General features: G+C 29.9%; 1 protein-coding gene across 1 annotated transcript in view; it reads right to left on the bottom strand.

Moving 5' to 3' along the window:
• Positions 1–12451: 12451 nt before the first annotated feature.
• Positions 12452–20417, bottom strand: part of LOC107067783 (mind bomb 1) — a 35276-nt gene continuing 27310 nt past the window's right edge. The window contains exon 9 of the mRNA XM_089173646.1: positions 12452–12901. Within this exon, the coding sequence (XP_089029772.1) occupies positions 12752–12901 (150 nt within the window). The 3' untranslated portion in view covers positions 12452–12751. The remainder of the gene's footprint in view (positions 12902–20417) is intronic.

Here is a 20417-nt window from a genome sequence, read left to right as displayed (position 1 = left end):
TATTATAATTATATTATATTATATTATAATTATATTATATTATATTATATTATATTATATTATATTATATTATATTATATTATAATTATATTATATATTATATTATAATTATATTATATTATATTATAATTATATTATATTATATTATATTATATTATATTATATTATATTATATTATATTATATTATATTATATTATATTATATTATAATTATATTATATTATAATTATATTATATTATATTATAATTATATTATATTATATTATATTATATTATATTATATTATATTATATTATATTATATTATATTATATTATAATTATATTATATTTATAATTATATTATATTATATTATATTATATTATATTATATTATATTATATTATAATTATATTATATTATATTATATTATATTATATTATATTATATTATATTATAATTATATTATATTATATTATATTATATTATATTATATTATATTATATTATATTATATTATAATTATATTATATTATAATTATATTATATTATATTATATTATATTATATTATATTATATTATATTATATTATAATTATATTATATATTATATTATATTATATTATATTATATTATATTATATTATATTATATTATATTATATTATATTATATTATATTATATTATATTATATATTATATATAAAAATATTAAAAAATTAAAAATAAATAAAAAAAATATATAAAAAATTTCATTAAATCATCACGATCAAATCAAATTTAAAATAAATGATAATAAAAAATAAAAATTACAGTTAATCATGCAAAAAGAAAAATAAACTATTATTGGAAGAAGATAAAGTTACTCTAGGTGATTAGAAAGAGAGAGAGAGAAGGAAATGTACTATTCGAAGAAATAAAAATAAAATAAAACAAAGTGAAATAGGAAAAACAAAAGGTTGTGATCGCGACAAAATCGTGGTCAAAAGTCATTGGTGGTGGCTATTGGTATTGGTGCTATTGTTGGTGTAGTATCTCTGCGGTAAGGGGGTTAGTTGTGGGGGTTGGTCCTCGGGCACGGTGTGCTTTCGCCATGTTTACGACGGCGGTTACTGGCCGTAAAGTATCAGCCTAACTGGAGCTACTCTCATGAACCACGTGATTCTATTCAACGTATAGGTGTACATATAGATATATGTACACATACATTATATGTACTAGTTGTATATTACGAGCTTATTCGACCTTCTACGTATTTGATCTCTCTCTCTCTCTCTCTCTCTCTCTCTCTCTTCCTCTCTCTCTCTCTCTCTTCATCTCTTTCTTTCTCTCTATCTCTAGACATTTTATAGAGTATCATTAATTTTGTTGATTAAGTATTTTCATTTGTTCAAAATGAATTCTTCTTCTCTAGATAATATTTCATAATATTTTTTAATATTTTTTACGAAGAATAAAAAAAAACGAAACAAATAAAACTACATACATAACGAGAACACATTTTTACTACTAACACGTAAATACTAAACTAACGTGTACTTACATTCCACGTTCCCCATAATTGGCATTTTTTGCTTAAGAGCTCGTTTCCGTAATAAAAAAGTAGAATTTAGGATATCACGGCTTTATAGGAGAGGTCGGAAACGAGAAATGATAATAAAACTTCGATGTAAAAACAATCCCGATGCTTACCACACCTCGTTAGTACTTATATATCGATTTTTATTTAAATCTACCAGTCGATTCTTTTTTTCCTTTTCCTGTTTTTTTTACATATTTGTCAGAGATTTTAAGTATTCTTGTATCTGATTGCGAGATCAATTATATTTTATTACACTCAGTTCAATATATATTATTAACATTTAAAATAATAACAAAAATAAAACGAATTTCTATTAAATATTTAGCTTAAAAAAATTATTCGATTAATAAATTTACTTCAGCAATTAAAAAAAAAACAACAATAATATTAATGATAAAATAAATTTCTATTATAAAATAAATTTCAATAGCAAAAGAAGAGAAAAAGAGAATTTTCTTACGACTGCTTGCCAATAGTAAAAAAAAAGTGAAAGACAAATACAAATACTCTCGATAAATCAAGTACATTGATTCTGTGTAAAAAGAGAAAAGTATGAACAAAATACAGTTCTCTGGAACGAAAATTGGGTCAGAACTAGATCATAAACACTTGGAACAATTTCCTGGCCTTTCGAAGAGAATACCGAAGCTCTCCCGCGAGAGTCAATAATCAAAATGATACGCGATAGATCGTATAGTTCTAGCTATGGTATAGACAAACTCTTTCCATCTCTCTCTCTCTCTCTCTTTCTCTCTCTCTCATCCTTTCCCAACACTCCTTCCTTCCATAGTTGACATATTTATGGCTGTCGATACTACGCTTCGTACCACGAGTTTGCCTGATTTACGGTTTTGATGTACGGCATTAAGCGTGCTCGTTCCTGCAAAAAGCGATCATCCTTCTCGAATCGACTTCGGATCCAATTCGATCCAATTTGTTCCACCGTCTACACTGTTCCTTCCACCCTTCTATCTCTATCTTTCTCTTTATAAGCCATTCGCCTAATAAGATTCTCATTCTCTCTCTCTCTCTCTCTCTCTCTCTCTCTCTCTCTCTCTCTCACGCTTACTCATTCATTCACTTACTCTATAATTTCACTAGATCATTTACATTATTAGATAATTAAACGGACGATTTACTTGAGGAATCAAAAAAAGAAAAGAAAAAGAAAAAAAAGAACGGGCAAGAAAATTATTTGAGAGTTCTTATCGTTGATTTGCACACGACCCAATTATAATCAATTATAATTGTTAAAAGAAGTGGATAAATAAAATCATTTTAATGAAGCTTGAAATTAATTACTAATATATTTTATATAATAATTAGCAACACGTACGCTCACATCGGAGTCTTGTAAGAAGAGAGAGAGAGAGAGAGACGCGAGAGCTATCTCATAACTTAAGCAGTCTCGCGGTCACGTGATATACACACACACCTACGCACTCATCAATATTTACGTATTGAACTTGATTTGAACTTGACGAAATACTAAATAAATTTATCATATATTTTAACGAAGATTCTAATATTTACTAATATTACAACAATAATTATTATATCGAATGAACTTTAATAAGTAAAGAAAAATTATATATTTCTTTTTTTGTATTTAATTAATTACAATAATTGAATGATGAAACGTTCTTACTTTTGTCAAATTTTCTTAGTTAAGATATGAATTTCTTTTTTCTTTTTTCTAGATATTGTTACCTTCGAAATCATTATTAATCAATGTGATTCATTTATAATTAACAATCTATACTATCAATTGCCAAAAAAGTGTAATTTAACTATCGTAGAAAATCCTAATTTTAAAAAACGATTGATACGTAATAACAAGTCCTTTCAATTCCCTTAATCGTTTCAGTACCAGAACCGGATATAAAATTCGGCATCCATCTAATGACCCGTGTGTACAAAAAACGTCGAATATTATTTTTTACTAACTTAAGGTTAATCTCAAAGTTCGGTGAAAGAATTCAGCAGAAAGAAAATAATTCTCTCCTTCTTTTTCTTCTTCTCTATAATCTCGAACTCAGACTGACTCTCGAAACGAAAGATAAACAAAGATAGAAAAATAGAAATAAAGAGGGAAAGAAAGAATGAAGAAAAGGAAGAAGAACAAGTCTCGTGTGGGTCATATTAAAATGGTACGTGAACTCTATATGTTCTGCTTTTTATAGTCCGGATGGCATCTCAACAAAACACACACAAAAAATAGTCTCACCAATCAGAGAGAAAGAAAAGAGAATAATATATATATATACGTACAATGAAAGAACATCTAAAAAATGGAAGACGTGAGTGATCGCGAATATACGGAATTACAAGACGCACGAGACCGTTTTCGTCCCAAGCTTCGTTTCTGGATTCTCTCGGTCATGCTGGCATGACGATAACACGAACAACTTGAGAAACACGCCTGGGATTTATCATCATCTCTGGAAAGGAGGAATCCTCCCCCTCCCCCTTACATCTCTCTTTCTCTTTCTTTTTTTCTCGATATTACGTATCTCGTTATTGCGCGAACAGAAATGGAACCGTTGAACCTTCAAAAATAATTGTATTACTAATATTATAAAAAAGAATGGCTTTATTTTGAAGCTTCAACAAATTTTCATTCTATCTGTTCAAATTATACGAATAAGGTATAGTTAGTTTCTAGTTGATTAGACAAATTAATTACTTTGTCTTTTTAAAGACAACTTTTTTATTCGGATTGTTTCAAAGTTTTTTAATCTTGTAGTTTTGTAATCTACGAATGTAAACGTTTTGAATAAAAGAGTAATGAAATGTTTTTTCTTTAAATATTAATTTATTACATTTAACATACATTAGTAATCATTTTTGTTTAGATCAGTCTGTATAATTAAAGTAAGATTTGTTTTCAATCAATTAAATGATCGCTGATCGAATTATCGAAACATTTTTATGTGAGTTTGAGGAAAAAATTACACGCTGTAACGAATTCTTCGTATTGGAAATAAATACAAATATGTGAAAAAAATTGTTTTGTGTCAAATGATAATTAATTTCGAAATAAAGCTGATGAGAGGATTTGAAAATCTGTTCGCAAGTAACCGTTAAGAAAATATTTGTAGAAATAACTGGATGTATCATTTTCCGTAATTTTTGTCTGTCAGCTACATAAAATCGCAAAAAAGAAAAGAAAAAACTCACGTTAAACACGAATAAAAAATAAACTTAATAAAAAAATAAACACGAATAAAAAAAGAAAGAAAGAAAAAAATAAACAAGAAATAAAGCCAATGCAAACATTTCTTCAATTAAATCAAAAGCAAAAATAAATAAAAAAAAAGAACAAAAAAATTGAATCAAAAAATGTATGTCATATCTTTCATATTTCTGCAGAAAAATAATCATAATAATAATTTTTTTTATTACCTGTACCAAACCTGTAGTTACAATAATATTCTCTGAGTGATATCTTCGTTATACGTTTTATAAACAAAGAGATTGATTCGTGATGTGGTCAAAAAAAGCGATTCCATTGGAAACACAAAAGCCAGGGAACGTCCTCGAAACAGAATAACGATCTTTTAACATGATACGCGACGTTGTTGTTTTTCCTTTTTTTAATTTTTTTTTTCCTATTTCTTTTTCTTCCACTAAAGAGAACACACAGGATCAAAGGGCAACCATACATATACCCTTTACGTATGCAACAGCAGTAGCAGAAGCAGTTTGGTCAAGTTTCCTGCTAGTGCATACATATACACCCACATACGCGAATACATTTGGAAAATGCAATCGTACTTTATTTTCAACGAGATAGGAAGAGAAAGAAAAAAAATAAAGAGAGAGAGAGAGAAGAAGGGAGGGGAAATACCGTTTCTAGTATGGCAAATAAAAAAAATGAGAAAAGGGGTGGTGGTGGTGATGGTGGTGGCAAAAGAAAAAGAGAATAAAAAAAAAGTAATAGAAAAAAAAATAGAAAAAGAAAAAGAAGAGGAATTAGGATAGGTGTGGGGGAGGGACGGGAAAGGGATAAGAAGAAGTAAAATTTTACGAGTATCACGAACGCGTTTTCGGTTCGGAAAAAGTTTCTCGTTGTATATTATGACTAGATATATAACAGGAGAACATATTCCCATATTCGATTAAACGAGTACTACGTTTCTCGCTTGCCGAGAGTATAAATACGGGAGAATAAATACGAACGATTAAAAATGAATATATCCGTTAGGGGAGTACTTTGCAAGTACAATTATTATGTACCTACCGTTCGCAAATATTCGATATATATATATTGCTACCTACGAACGAGAGAAGAGTCCCTTTTTACATGGCAGGTGATATTACATCAAATTTACATGAAGTTTGCTATCGTGTCAATGATTTTTTTATATTTAGTTATATAAAACGTTTCTCTTTTTCTCTCTTTCTCTTTATCTATCTATTTCTCTTTCTCTTTTCATAACTGTGTTTGATAATAAAGAGAAAAAAGTATTTTTGACGAACATTTTGATGCTATCAATGCTTATCCCTTTTTATTGTACATTATGTTATATCTCGATGTGCATGTAAAATTAAAAGATAAAAACAGCAAAAAACATCAATTTACATGATTAAAAATTGAATTGAAATTTCGATGATTATATTAATATCAATCTGAAACGTAATTTATAATATATTTAAACTAATATCTTCAGTATTTTTAATCACAAGATATAACATTTCTTTTAATTATCAATCGTTATAACATAAATTATATTATTTTATGTTAAAAAAAAAAAAGAAAAAATAAACTCATTACTTATTATTTTGTCAATATACATAACAACTAGCAAATGTTATCGTAATTAATTAATTTGTAAATGTCAATGTAAATAAACGTGTAAATAAATTCCTCCTACATTTTTTTTGTTCACGTATCTTTCAAACGAGTTTTCCATTTTACAAACAAACAAAAAATAAGGGACATAGTAATCGTTTTAAAATATGATTAAACGAGGGATGGAAAGACCAAGTTAAAAAAAAAATATTCGAATTATCGAAAGCCATTCCATGGCCAAGAGAAAAAAAAAGAAAATCTATGGGAGTGAGAGAAAGATACGACGAAAAACGATTTTTCAAAATGTCATATACCTTCGTCCAGCAAAGTTCCATTTTCCATGGATGGTCCCTATGTGCCGAGAATAAATCATGCTTTTGCGTCTTCGATCAGCATAGACGTAAGAATCTGCACAGTTCTCTCTTCTGGTTGCTTGCTTTTGCCTTACTCTCTTTTACTAAAACGATATTACGTTTCCAATCCTGATCGATATAAACGGCTTTCGAGAATTTAAGCAATTTTCACCCGAACTATTCTAACTTCAAAAACTAACTTTGAGGAAGAAACTTTCTAATCGAAATATATATATATGTAATAAAATTATCGATTACTTTTTTTCTTTTAGACACGAGCGTAAGCATAAATTTATTTTAAATCGAAATACAAAAAATAATAGAAAGAAAATAGATTAACATCTCAATGTTATTATTAATTATTAATTATGACACTTAAATTCTCTTACTATTTGTTTCTTTTTTCATTACTCTTAGAGTAACCCACTTTGAAAGCATAGGAATTAGTTATTTTCTATCCACCTAGACGATAATTAACAAGTTCGTGGTAGCTCCAAGATACGTCCCTGAGGCTCTTCGGAAGATAACCCACGAGCTAAATCGCAAGGTAAGTCGTTTCGCCGAACTTCCAAGCTGCATACGTAATTTCAGTTGCAAACCCTTTCTCTATGTCTCTGTCTCTGTCTCTGTCTCTCTGTCTCTCTCTCTCTCTCTCTCTCTCTCTCTCTCTCTCTCTCTCTCTCTCTCTCTCTCTCTTTAGCTCTTACCTTCCTTCCATATCAAGACAGTATTCTCGAAACACGTCGCGATGGTACTACGTGAGCTAGAACTTCGAAGCTTCAAGCTTGATGTCGTACGAGAACGAAATAAGAAGAGAACAAACAACAACAAAAAAAAAAAATAAATCTAGAAATAAATGTAGAAATTAATTCGGTACCATTTTATAAAACAAATATAGAAGGAGTCTTGACATCTTGCTTATTAATAAATACTTTTCGTTTTGACTAATTGTCAAATGTTTCACAAATGTAAATATTGTATTGTAAGTGATTTTACTTGAGCGTTATAAAATGGCGAGAAAAATTATTTACATTCAAACCAGAATATTAAAAATAATTTATTATAAAATATAATAAATGATGTATAATTCAAAAATATATCAATTATATAAAAAATAAAAATACAACAAAATATTGAAATACAAAGAACATACAGGTATATTATTTCTAATATATAAAATTGTATATCTATTTTAATATCACAAAGCACCGAATTAATTTTTACACCAAATACAAACGTCTCAAAATAGAAAAAAAAAGCAAATGAAATTTCTACAAATTTTTCTAATGTCAATTTTCGAAAACATCCAATCATACTTCCATCCACAAGTCGACCTATTCTCCAAAATGAAATAGATATATATATATATATATATATATGTAATATTTGGTGTGTCCCTGAATAAGGCTCAAATATTGTCCTCGTCTCTTTCTAGCAATGGTGCCTACCCGAAATCTGGCGAGTATCCAAAACGCACGAGTAATCGATGCGCTATGCGCAATGCGTTTTCCGAAACAGCTTCAACAAACCCTCACACAGGGTAATCGATCCCTCAAACCAATCCTCCCTCTTCTTTTACTACTTTGCTTTATAGCTATCGATGCGCACGGCCTAATTTTTAATTATCATTTTACGTGCCAAAAACGAGCTACTTCGTGCCAGAAACATTCCTCAACTCTTCTCTTTACTTTGTTTTTTTTTTTTTGTATTATTTTTATCGCTCAGAAAATGAGGAAGAGAAAATACAACAACATTCAACGTTGCCTATCTATTATAATTTAACGGTAAAAAATAAGAAAATAAATAAATTCACAAACGAGAAAAATAACAGTTTGATATCTGGTGTCGATAAAGGTGTAAAATACTGATTTTAAAATTCTACACCCGATGAGGCAAATTTCAAAATGATTAACTCGAGTAAAATTATCGATTATGCAATTTAAATCAAATAAATATTCATAAATAAACCGTAGAAAATGTAGTTATTTCGTAAAAACTCGTATCGCGTTACTGAAAAAGAAAAAAGAAAAGAATTTCTGGAAAAATAAATAAATAAAAAAGGAATATTTATAAAGATGAAAAGTTGAAACTAAAACATTCGATGTTTTTTTTTTTATATCTTTTTCCGAGTAATATGCAAAAAGGATCGGATCCATTAAGGATTCTTCTTTTTCTCATCGCATTCCAAGTAGCTTTCCATGTACAAAATCCACGCTGTCATCAAAGGATTAATCGAAATTGAAATAAGAAGCTCGAGGAGAGAGAGTAAAAAGCTACGCACACGAAGAGAGAAAGAAAGAGAGAGAGAGAGAGAGAAAGAGAAAGAAGGTAGTTGGGTAACGTGAGTTAACCAACCAACCAACGAACCAACCATAGGGCTCTGGTTTTCGCGTTGTATACGATGCAGAAAAAGTACATCCCAAGCTGAGCGCATATTCGAGTAGCTGCGTCGCAAAACATAGCTCGTAATGCAGCGCGAATATTTTTTCCTACTCTCTGCTACCCCAACTAAAGGATCCTCTCGTGTTGAGCTTAAGTTATCGTCTCACTCTTCTATTTTCTACTTTCGGAAGGTACCGCCCTTCGTGATTTAATCCTCCCCTACAACGCAACACTAGTAAACTTTCAACATCATGAAGCGAACCATGGAATATAAATTTACCATTTTTGTATTTTTTTTCAAACGATGCAAAACAAAAAAATAAAAAAGAAGAAAAAAATCTCGTTTGATGTGTTGACTCTTTTTATTGGTAACACTTAAAATTCTTATGTAATTATATTCACTCATATAATTATTATACTTAGGAACTTTAATAAACAAATATGATTTATGGTCGTTTGTTTAAAATCAAATTAAAAGGATTATATTATTTGTTAATAACATTAAATAGACTATTTTTAAATGCTGTTATATAATTTTTTATACCTTTTGTAATAGTTAATATAATATAATTACTGAATAAAGTGCATTAGTATTGTCAAATAAGTCAGTACATGGATCTTATATGTTTATATTTTATTTTTGTTTTTATTTTTTCCATAATATGTTTTATCCAATCAAGATGAAGAACAAAAAAGGGAAACTAAAAGTTCTATCGTTTAGATTCTCGGATCTTTGGTTTGAGATAAAATACACTAAACGGCAGGTGCCAATTCGACTCGTGATAACTTATTACACGACTGATTGTGAGATAGGAAGTTGGAAACTATGAGTACGAAGAAGAGTCAGATAGAAAAAAAAGCAAAGAGAGAGAGAGAGAGAGAGAGAGAAAGAAAATAGAAAGAGATAGAGATAGAGTGAATATTCCAACGCGTATTTTCCATCGGCACTAAACGTCCACGCCAAAGGCGTTTAAGTCCTAGCCGGATAAAAGTCTAGGGAAAACGGTGATATAGGGGGAAAGAGAGAGAGAAAGAGATAAGAAAGTAGAAAGAAAGAAATAGAAAGAGAAAGAAAAGTTGAACACTGGTGGTGGAATCGAACGAGAACGATGCGGCAACCGATCACAAATAGTCCCTTCGAATGTCCTCAAGGACGTTTTGGTAGTCGTTACCGTTTGCATGGAATTCGAAAAAGCATTGAAGATGGCATTCCAACTCCGGTCAGAATGGTGAGTAACGTTGTACGATAAGATTCGCACCCGCATCCGAGTATCCCCCACTGCCACCCTCTTCTTACCCCTTTTCTTTCTCTCTTTTCCGTTCAACAAGCAAAACCAAAGAAAAAAAAACTTTAGAAAGAGGAAGAAGAGTACATCCGAAAAAAGAAATCTATCGGAGGGGTTCTCTATCTTTCTCTCTCTCTCTTTGCTGGTGAAATCGAGTTACTACTACTACTCGTCAGATTCCCTTCTACCCAGCGAGAAACGATTTCCAGCATTACCGTCCCATTTGCCTAATCTACCGTGAACGTTTAAATCCACTCGTTACTTCGTATTGCCTCGACTCGATCGTAATATCGACTAAACGACCAAGACAAAGAAAATCATGAAGAAAATCTATCACAAATATAAATACGGTTTAGCTTAATACTTAAAGATTATTTTTTATTTTATTATTTATATCAAGTTTTGCATTTATTTTAAATTTAACAATATAAACCATTATAATCTCTTAAAATATATTAATAGAAAAATATAACAAAATTGAATATACCCCTTAACTCTTAGGAATTAAATTTACAATTTTACTAATATATATATATATATATATATATATATATATATATATATATATATATATATATATACACAAAAAAAAGAATACAACTACATGAAACAGATTATTTATTTAACCAATTAAAAAGAAACGAAATAACAAAATTCTATTTATATTTTCAATATAATTAAAACTAAATGTCCACATATGTTATATATAGAAGAAGGAAAAGCCTTGAAAAGGTTAACCTCAAATGTTTAAAATACGAAGAAGACGAAGTTTCATGAAAACGTAGTAGAAACCATGAGAGAGAAAGAGAGACGAAGAGAGAGAGAGAGAGAGAGAACACAAGCAATGGAAACTTTCCTAATCAAGAAAGACGATACATATCCAACGTAACGGACGTAACAACAGAGGTTACTCATTCTCAGCCCTTCTCTCCTTTCCATCCCTTAACTCTGAAGCACCCTCTTTCTCTTTTAGCAAAGGGTAAGAGAGAAGCACGTAAGCCATGTGTCGGAGAAAGGCGACCAAGTGTAACGCATCGTTCGCAGGCAACCTGACACCTGCTACGTTCTCCTTACTAATTCCTCTTTACGGTGCCGTACGAGCGGAAAGGAGTTTCGAAGTTCGCCTTCCGCTTGCGGTTGGACGACGGCCGATTCGAAATTCAAAGCGTTAAAACCGAGGAAGTAGTAGTAGAACTGGCTTGCAAAACGTACGAATGAACGAACGAACGAAAGAGATGGGTGAACGGGAGAAGGACAAGAGGGGAAATTATTCTCACAAACAATTTTGAGAAAGTACAACCAGAAACTGGATTGTAACTAGGCATCTACTGAAAATCATTTTCACACATGCATACATACATGCATGCATCTTATTCTTCTTCTTTCCGTTCTATTCGTACCGAGGATTGTTTGAAAGTTTAAACCTCATCATCAAACTGTCGATTATAGTGGTAGTCTATAGGACAAATCTATATGATTCTGTGATAGGGGAAGAACTAAGGGTTAGGGAGAAATTCAATGTGAATGACTAACGAGTTATTTACCTATACTCTACTTATACAATAGTATATCATAGAAATTAATGATTATTTATTTCGAAAACTATTTCGATTAAGGATTTCAAGAGAAATTGTTACAATTGTTTTATGTTAAGCGTAGAAATTAATAATTCTGGTGTCATAAGTAAATTATAAATTTGTTTTTTAAAATAAAAAAAGAAAACACAACAAATTAATTTCTACGTACGTGTGTTTATTAATATCGTTTTATGAATTTACATGTGTGTCAAAAATGACGTGAACAATGCGTCTCGATTAATTAACTTATATACTTTATTTAAAGTATATAATATTATAAATATTGTTAGAGAATTTTCTTTAATATCTAATTGTAAAGAATTTTATAATTAAAAAACAAAACTTAGGAATAAACACGAAAATATTATAAGAGTATTATATTTGATATTAAAGTTTATATTTAAAAATTGTATTAAAAATTAAAAAACCAAGTGTCCATTTATTAAACCGAAAAGTTATAAATAAATAAATCTATATGTCTGTCTACATTGATTAACATTAATTATATTAAATGTTGTAAGAATAAATAATAAATTTACTTACTTACTTTATATACATATATTAATATTAACATAAGTCTTATTATTTTTCGTTTCTACATCTCCTTATCAATACCTCTCTCAAAAAAAAAACCAACATAAAAATATTTCCAAAGAAAATAATAGAAAGAGTTAGATAAACTTTCTGTTTAGATGTTTGTTCAAAAGTAGCTTATATATATATAAAGCAGAACATCACTTTGTAAAACGAGCACGATCTCTGCACCACCACCACATGCCGTTGGATCTTTTCAGCCATTAATCTCACCTCCTGTCGTAGCATAGAAAATAATTGAAAATGACTTGCAAACCCCTCCAGGAAGATCCGAATGACTTGCGAGGATATTTAAAAAAATATATCCCCACCACCACCGCCATCCCCAACGCCCCTTCATCCAAAAAATAGGATAGCGACTAATAAAAAAAAAAAGAAAAAAAAATTAATTAAATAATTAAAGTAGACACGCGTATACTGAGAGACACGTGCGTTCATACGAACATACATACATATATATATACACGCATACTTACGTTTATACATACATACAGTTATACACAAGTGTGTACTTTATGCACATGAATTTTCATTTCACGATCGTCACAATATGCGAGCACGGTTGTTTAGTGCTCTTAAGGGAACGTCTCTGCGATTAAATTTTCCCTCCAACGGAAGGCCAGCTTTCTCTCTCTCACTCTCACTCTCTCTGTGTTATACATATACACACATATACACTCAATTCTAACCGCAATTTCTCTTCCAAGCGTCGAGAAATGGAATCGACCGCGAACATAAAGCAATTACGTGAAGCAATGTAAGCAGGGTAAGCACGCAGAGCGTTGAATCCTCTAAAAAGCAATTAACGAAGACATATCGAGCACGTATATATACTTACCTACGTATTTATTTATAATATTTATAATAGATATAATTAAAAAACGATTTTTAATGATACCAAATATGTACTGGAACGAGTACGAACGAAACGAAGTTGACCAATAAATCTCAAAAATGACTCAACCTAGCAAAAAAATACTAATGTCATATTATAGTCCAACCTTTTCCTAATCCACTTTTCTCCTACTATCATACTTTCGGAGCTATTTAGATAGCAAGAGCAAGTGTATCACCCTGTATATATATATAAAAAAAATTGGTTCATCCTTTTCTTTTTACATCTTTAAATGCATTCGAAACTATTGAGCATATTGAGATTGATACGTGAAACCAATTTTATTATCATTTATCCACAATTATCTTATTTTATACAATAAAGTTCTCTTACCGTCAATATTTCTATAGAAAGAAATATTCATTGTTACAAATTGACAGTTGTAGGTAGAAATATTCCCGTGGCTCACTGTACATGCAGTGAGTTGACAAGTATAGCATCTAACATGAACGAAACAATTTTGTTTTGATCAAACTCATTTTCTTTTAAAACTTTTGCAACCCACTCTTGTATTTGCCAGGTGTTTTATAAAGATACGATCAAACCTCTCCGATTCAGTCGTAAAAAACAAATGTTTCTAATTAATATATAATACCAGGTATCTCGCTTCAAACGATACGGACAAACATTTCCAACCTAATTGATCTTCTAAACGAATATTCCTAATTTAAATTAGACCCCCAATTTTATTAATATAAATATACGTTGTTATTATTCAAATATGAGATTCAAATAAAATTATAACCTCGTACAATTGTAACATGTAAAACTATCGCTGTCAAGGTAACAGTAACGAACGCATTCGAGTGATGAATTTTCTCTTCTTTGCACGAACACGTGTTCTGCATCGTTGAACGTTCGGTGCATAAGAAACACATCGGGATCGAACATAAATCGTGTGTCTTTGTGTTTTCTTTTTTCATCGACAATTCATTCCTATATCAAAAGAGAATAAGAGAGAGAGAGAGAGAGAGAGAGAAAGAGAGAGAGGGGAAGGAGGAAGAAGAGGAAGTGAGGGTTGAATTTTTTATCATCTAAATGCCATGTTTCTTTTTCTTGTTCTCTCTTTCTTTTTCAACATATATCACGAATCATAATTTATTGACATCGTCGAAAGATATCCTGTTTTAAAATTACGATATATGCATAGTTGTATTTCCTATCAGAAACATGCAAATAAACAAAAAAGAAAAAATAGAAGAAGAAGAAGAAGACGACGATATAAAAAGAAAATAAAAACCATCTCTTTCTCTTTCTCTCTTTCACTCTCGTTATTTCTAACGTAATCTGAATAAGCTCGAAAAGAAGAAGAGCCCCGCGAGCTCGTGGAAAATTAATCGTCGGCTCTTACCCGTTAACTACTAATTTAACTGCCTCGATCCGAGTTAAGTTGGCCTAGCGTGTCCGTATAATCGATTAATTTGTATGCGAGTAAGTTTCTCGCTAAAAATCCACTTTCCCACCCTTCCTCCCTAGAAAAAAAAAAAAAAGAAAAACCCATCGCCTTTTGTGAAACGATGTAATATGGTATATATCGAAAGAAAGAGTAATAAAAAAATAAACATAAAAAGAATAGCCAATTGGATTGCAAAGATTTTTCTTTGTCGAAACATTGAATCAATCTCGGATGCAACATATCCCCCCGCCCCCATTCATTGTTCATCCACGATGAAGTTTTTTATTCTATTATCTCGACGTGATTGCTGTGAAAGCTGAATATTCTCAAAGTCGAAAATAGAAAATATTTATAAGATAATTATACTTAATGTGTAACACATCACATAACATTAAAAAATATTTTTAAAAAAAAGACAAACAAAGTGGTACTAAATATGAAACACCTACGAAATATCTCTAAATATTTTATTTTCATCATGATGAATAAATGGGCTCGTAGGTGTAACAAAAAAATCTATAATATAAAATAACACATTTACAAATTTGTGTCAAATTTAAGTGTTTTGAAGTTATGATAAAAAAATATTTAGAAAAAAAAAATATAGAACATCTTAAAATTGTGTAGATAAATCTTAAAAGCTTTGATTTAAATAATAAAACATGACGTAAATTGTTCACGTGAATTTCAATTAAAGTATAAAAAATAATATTTACTTTGCAAAATATTAAATTGTCTCAAATTGAATACAATTACCCAACAAATATAGAAAAAAAAATTTACGTTTATTTAGTATAGAATATCATATAACGTATGTATGTTAACATAACATCTTCAAAACACAGACGGAAAGACAGGTGGATAGATAAATAGGTAGGTAGATAGATATATATGTATGCAGACGGAAAGACACAAATACGAGAAGATCGAAATTTGTAGAAGAATTTAATGCGCGGAAAGAGGTAGAGGGAGAAGAAGGAGAAGGAGTGTATAGCTGATTCCTCAGTAGTTTTCCGGCAAGTTTGCAGCAACGTGGCCTAGTCAGCTTGGCAAGATTCAACGATAAGAAAACGTAGGGACATGAAAAAGAAAGAGGGTAAAAGTTAGAAAAAGAGAGAAAGAAAGAGAGAGAAAAGAGTTAGGGAAGGAGGGTGGTAGTTCGCCATTGGCGAACCTGTTTCACGATCCTATCGCACTACTACGGGTATTACACCGCAGCAGACCGGTCGTAAAAATTGATAAGTCCTTCCCCGACGTTCTCTGCAGGATAGTAGCTCGTGCACGAAAGCAAAGAGAAAAAGAGAAAGAAAGATAGAAAGAGAGAGAAAGAATAGAAGAGGAAAAAGGGGATGAGAGTGAGAGAGAAAGAGGAGTTAGAGAGAGGGATAACTCGAGACAATCAACGGGCTTATTGGGCTAACGCTTTTGCCCGAGTTAACCAACGTAATTGCCCCAGGGGTTGCTCCTGTTTCCTCGCATTTAACCCCACGCCCTCGTTCTTTGCCCATCGGGCATCGATCGGAGCTACTACCTCCTCCCGCCCCCCTACTGCCTTCGTGTTTCGTCGATCCTTCAAAGATTTTACAAGAAAATCCTTACTTCCATTAGGATTTTTCAATTTAACAGACATCATCGATTGTTACGGTTTATTATTTCGCGTACAAATTGTTTACGCGATTATGTGAAACTTTTTATTGTATTGTTTTTTTTTTTTTTTTTTATAGATAAGAGCGTTGATAATGTTCGTTTATTTTTGTGATGCAAAGTGAATTTTGAAAAAAAAAAAAAAACAAGATATGTTATGGATTTTTTTTTTGTCAATTTTGTTCTTGTTAGCTTTTTAGATTTCTATGATGTGTATAAAAAATTATAAATAAAATAATACAATTCGAAATATTAAAAAATATTATTATAATAATTATATATATATATATATATATATATATATATATATATACATGCATATTAAAAAATATTAAATTATAAATATAATAAATTAAATCATACAAGGCTAAACATTTTTTCATAAAGAAATAATGATATTTTTTTGTATGTTATTTTCTTTTTCTCTAATAGAAATTACTATTAAGACACGTGTTACTAATATGTTATAAAGAAAATAATGTTAACAGGTTGCCGAGGGGACGTTAATTCACCGACGTCAAAGTGATAAACGTGTGTGTCATTAATTTTAATAGCGTCCTCGAGGAAGTGCCAAGAGGAAGAAATGAGGAGGGTTGTAGAAGTTGTTCGGACGTGGTAAGAAAACTGCCAACGATTTTAGAAGAAGAAGAAGAAGAAGAAGAAGAAAACAAAATAGAAAAAAGAGAAAAGGAAAGAGTGAGAGGGAGAATAGTACAGAAATTCACCCTAATATTTTTTATGAGATATTTTTTTTAATACTCCCGAAAGAAAAACTGATCGTTAATTTTAAAAGTCATAAATCTTGAAGAAAATAAACGAATTAGAAGAACAAACAAAATTGTGTAAAAATAAAATAAAAAGGAAAGAAAAATTAGAGATAAAAAAGCAAATATAAGATAATTAAAGAAGAACATAATCAACAAATGATTAGAACATTTGTAAAAGAAGTGAGTGATCCAATAGATTTGATCAAATTTTAATTAAACGAGATCCACCAACATTAAAAAACCAATGAAACTTAACGAATCTGATCAACCTAACAAACGATGGCTTTGCCGAGCAATGTTAAAGGACGAAAGAATGAAAGAGTTAAAAGAATACCTAATGGAATGCACGCACAATGCATGGTAAACTAATCCGAACACGCTTAGCAAATTGATTTATTCGAAAAAAAACGAATCGTCGAATTAAAGCCAACCAAATAATGACAACTAATTTTCTGTCTGTACTATTAGATCAATAAAAAAAAAAATAATTTGTACATTTTATTATACGATAATAATAATTTCTAGTAAGCATTATAACCAAAAAATGAAATTACGTGTAATTTTAATGTATCCCTAGATTATTAGATCGATGGAAAAATCATTTGTGTGTTTTTTATTATTTACTAATTGTAAAGCAATTCTATTTTTAAATTAATTTCCATTTAATTGTACTCTAATTTATAATTGACGTAAAAAAAACATTTTGTATTATTATTTTTAATTTTTACATTACTATACCTTATTTCTAATTATTAACTTTATAAAAAAAAAATTCAATAAAAATCGTTGAATAATTAAACGATACAAATGTTTGAAATTCGATGCTTAAGAAAAAAAGCATAATAATTTTTACATCACAATCTAAGAACTATATTCTATTTACTACAAAATACTTGCAATATTTAAAGACAAAATATCTATACAGATTATTATTATTATTATTATTATTATTAAAAAGAGAAATCAAAAACATATTGTTCTATGTATAAACACGTTAAAGTGACATCGTAGCAATAAAATGAAGTCAAGAACGACGATATGCTCGAAGTAAATCTTTCTAGAAGAAAATAATAAGGAAAGAAGAAGAGAAATATCTATGGAAGATAACAACGGTAAATAAAGAGAGAGAGAGAGAGAGAGAGAAAGAGAGAGAAAGATAAAAAGGAAAAACATAATATAAAGACGAAAACGCAAGAAATATTGCACAACGCGTACTTCGTATAACCAATTTCGGAGAGTGCACGTTGCTCATTGCACCGCGAACATAAACTCCAGAATAAAGTTAATATAAATACTATAATACAGAAATGGAGGGAGTTGAATATGGTTTGGGAAAAGAGTAGATGTGCTGTATATGATAGAAAAATATATTTTCCAGTTAAGATCAACGTAGTCGTTACCCCGATGTTACGAACTCGAACAAATGAACGGATGAAACTATGAAATGAACAAAAAAATATGCTCGAAGGCGAAGAACAAACAAGTACTCTACCGTTTTTGATTAAACTAGGAATGACGATAAAGTGTTGTCGGTAAAAGCATCTGCCGCGAATAAAATTTTTGATATAGGAAAAATAATATAATCAAACCATAAAATAGGTCTGGTTTTGTATTTCAATTTCTCGAATTTCAATTCATAATTTGCAAATTAAAATTAAATATCTATCTTATTTAAATTATGCAACAATATTGAAAATTAAATGATAAATCTTGTCTTTTTGTTTTTACGAAATAAATAAGGAATTTCAAATTAAACGTATGTTGAATTTCAAATTAAACTACATTAATAAAATATTAAAATTAATAAAATATGTGAATGAAAGTAAAAATTGCAGATTACACACAAACGGGAATGAGTAAAAACAAGCTTTCTGATTTGAAGAACGATGGACGAATTGTGTTGACCCGATCGAAGGTTTGCCAGTAACAGTAGGCAATAACATCATAAGGGAAGGTCGAACATGTCGAAAACGAGCGTTTCTAGCCGAACAAGCCGCTGCGTCATCTGTTACAGACGTAAACTTGGAATTTCGGCGCGCGAAGTTGAAGAGCTTTGAGTTTTTTCTTCTTAAAATAAAGGGGAAAAAAAATGTAAAAAATCAGACTGTGTTGCCTTCGAACGTTAGGTTTATAACGTGATCCTTTCTTGGGTACAAACGATATCTACTAGAAAGAGGAGAGCCTTACGACGAAAAAAAAGAAAAAAGAAAAAACAGAAAAAATTCTTGCTTATGAGATTGTTAGAGTGAGTGAAAAAGAATGAGTGAGTGAAAAAGAATGAGTGACTGAATGAGTGAATGTGGGTGTGTGTGTGTGTGAGAGAGAGAGAGAAAGAGATGAAATAAAGCTTTCATTATTTTCACAGGATATATTTCCAGCGACTTATGAAACGTCCGCTGACGTGACAAACGACACTGGCATTCCTAGAGAATTAAATACGTCGGACTCTCAACCTTTCCACTCTTTGCTACTTTCTAACTTTGTTCTTTTCCTTCATAGTAGGTAGAAGTGTTTGTTCATATCTTTGAGAAAGAGAGACATGAAAAAAAAAAAAAGAAATAAAATTAAATAGGTTTCTAAAAGAGAGATAGAGAGAAACAACGATAGTTTATTAACGTTGAAGATGAAAAATATTTCCCGACAAATATTAATAATATCATTAGTAACGTGTTAAATTGTAATATAAAATTAAATAAAATTTGTTGGAAAATTCTTGTGATCAAAATCAAACAAATATGCATGTGAGTAATAAAAAAAAAACGCATGATTAAATTAAATCAAATAAAGTTTGGAAAATAAAAGAGAGACGACGATAATTTATTAACGTTCATGATAAAATATTAAAAAACAAATAAGACCTAAAAAGCAGGTCATTAATAATACGATAAATTATAATAAGTTATAGCATTGAAAAAAAAAATTAATAAAAGTGAAAGAAAAATATTCGAACGCGTTTAAATCAAAATAAAATCAATACTCGTGTACTTACTTTGATAAATTAAAGTACCATTTAATTTACTCAAGATTACATCGAAATGAAAGAAGATAAAAGTAGTACACCATTTGATTGAAGAAACAACGTAACGAATAGAGTGACGAAAAATGCGAAAGAGAGAGAAAGAGAAATAGAAATAGAGAATCGTAAGACATCAGCAGGTTGGTTTATTGCACAA

This window comes from Polistes dominula, unplaced genomic scaffold, assembly GCF_049000335.1.
Source record: "Polistes dominula isolate Pdom_NZ unplaced genomic scaffold, Pdom_raw_medaka contig_33, whole genome shotgun sequence".
NCBI classification, from domain to species: domain Eukaryota; kingdom Metazoa; phylum Arthropoda; class Insecta; order Hymenoptera; family Vespidae; genus Polistes; species Polistes dominula.
This window is presented reverse-complemented; position numbering and strand designations above follow the sequence as displayed.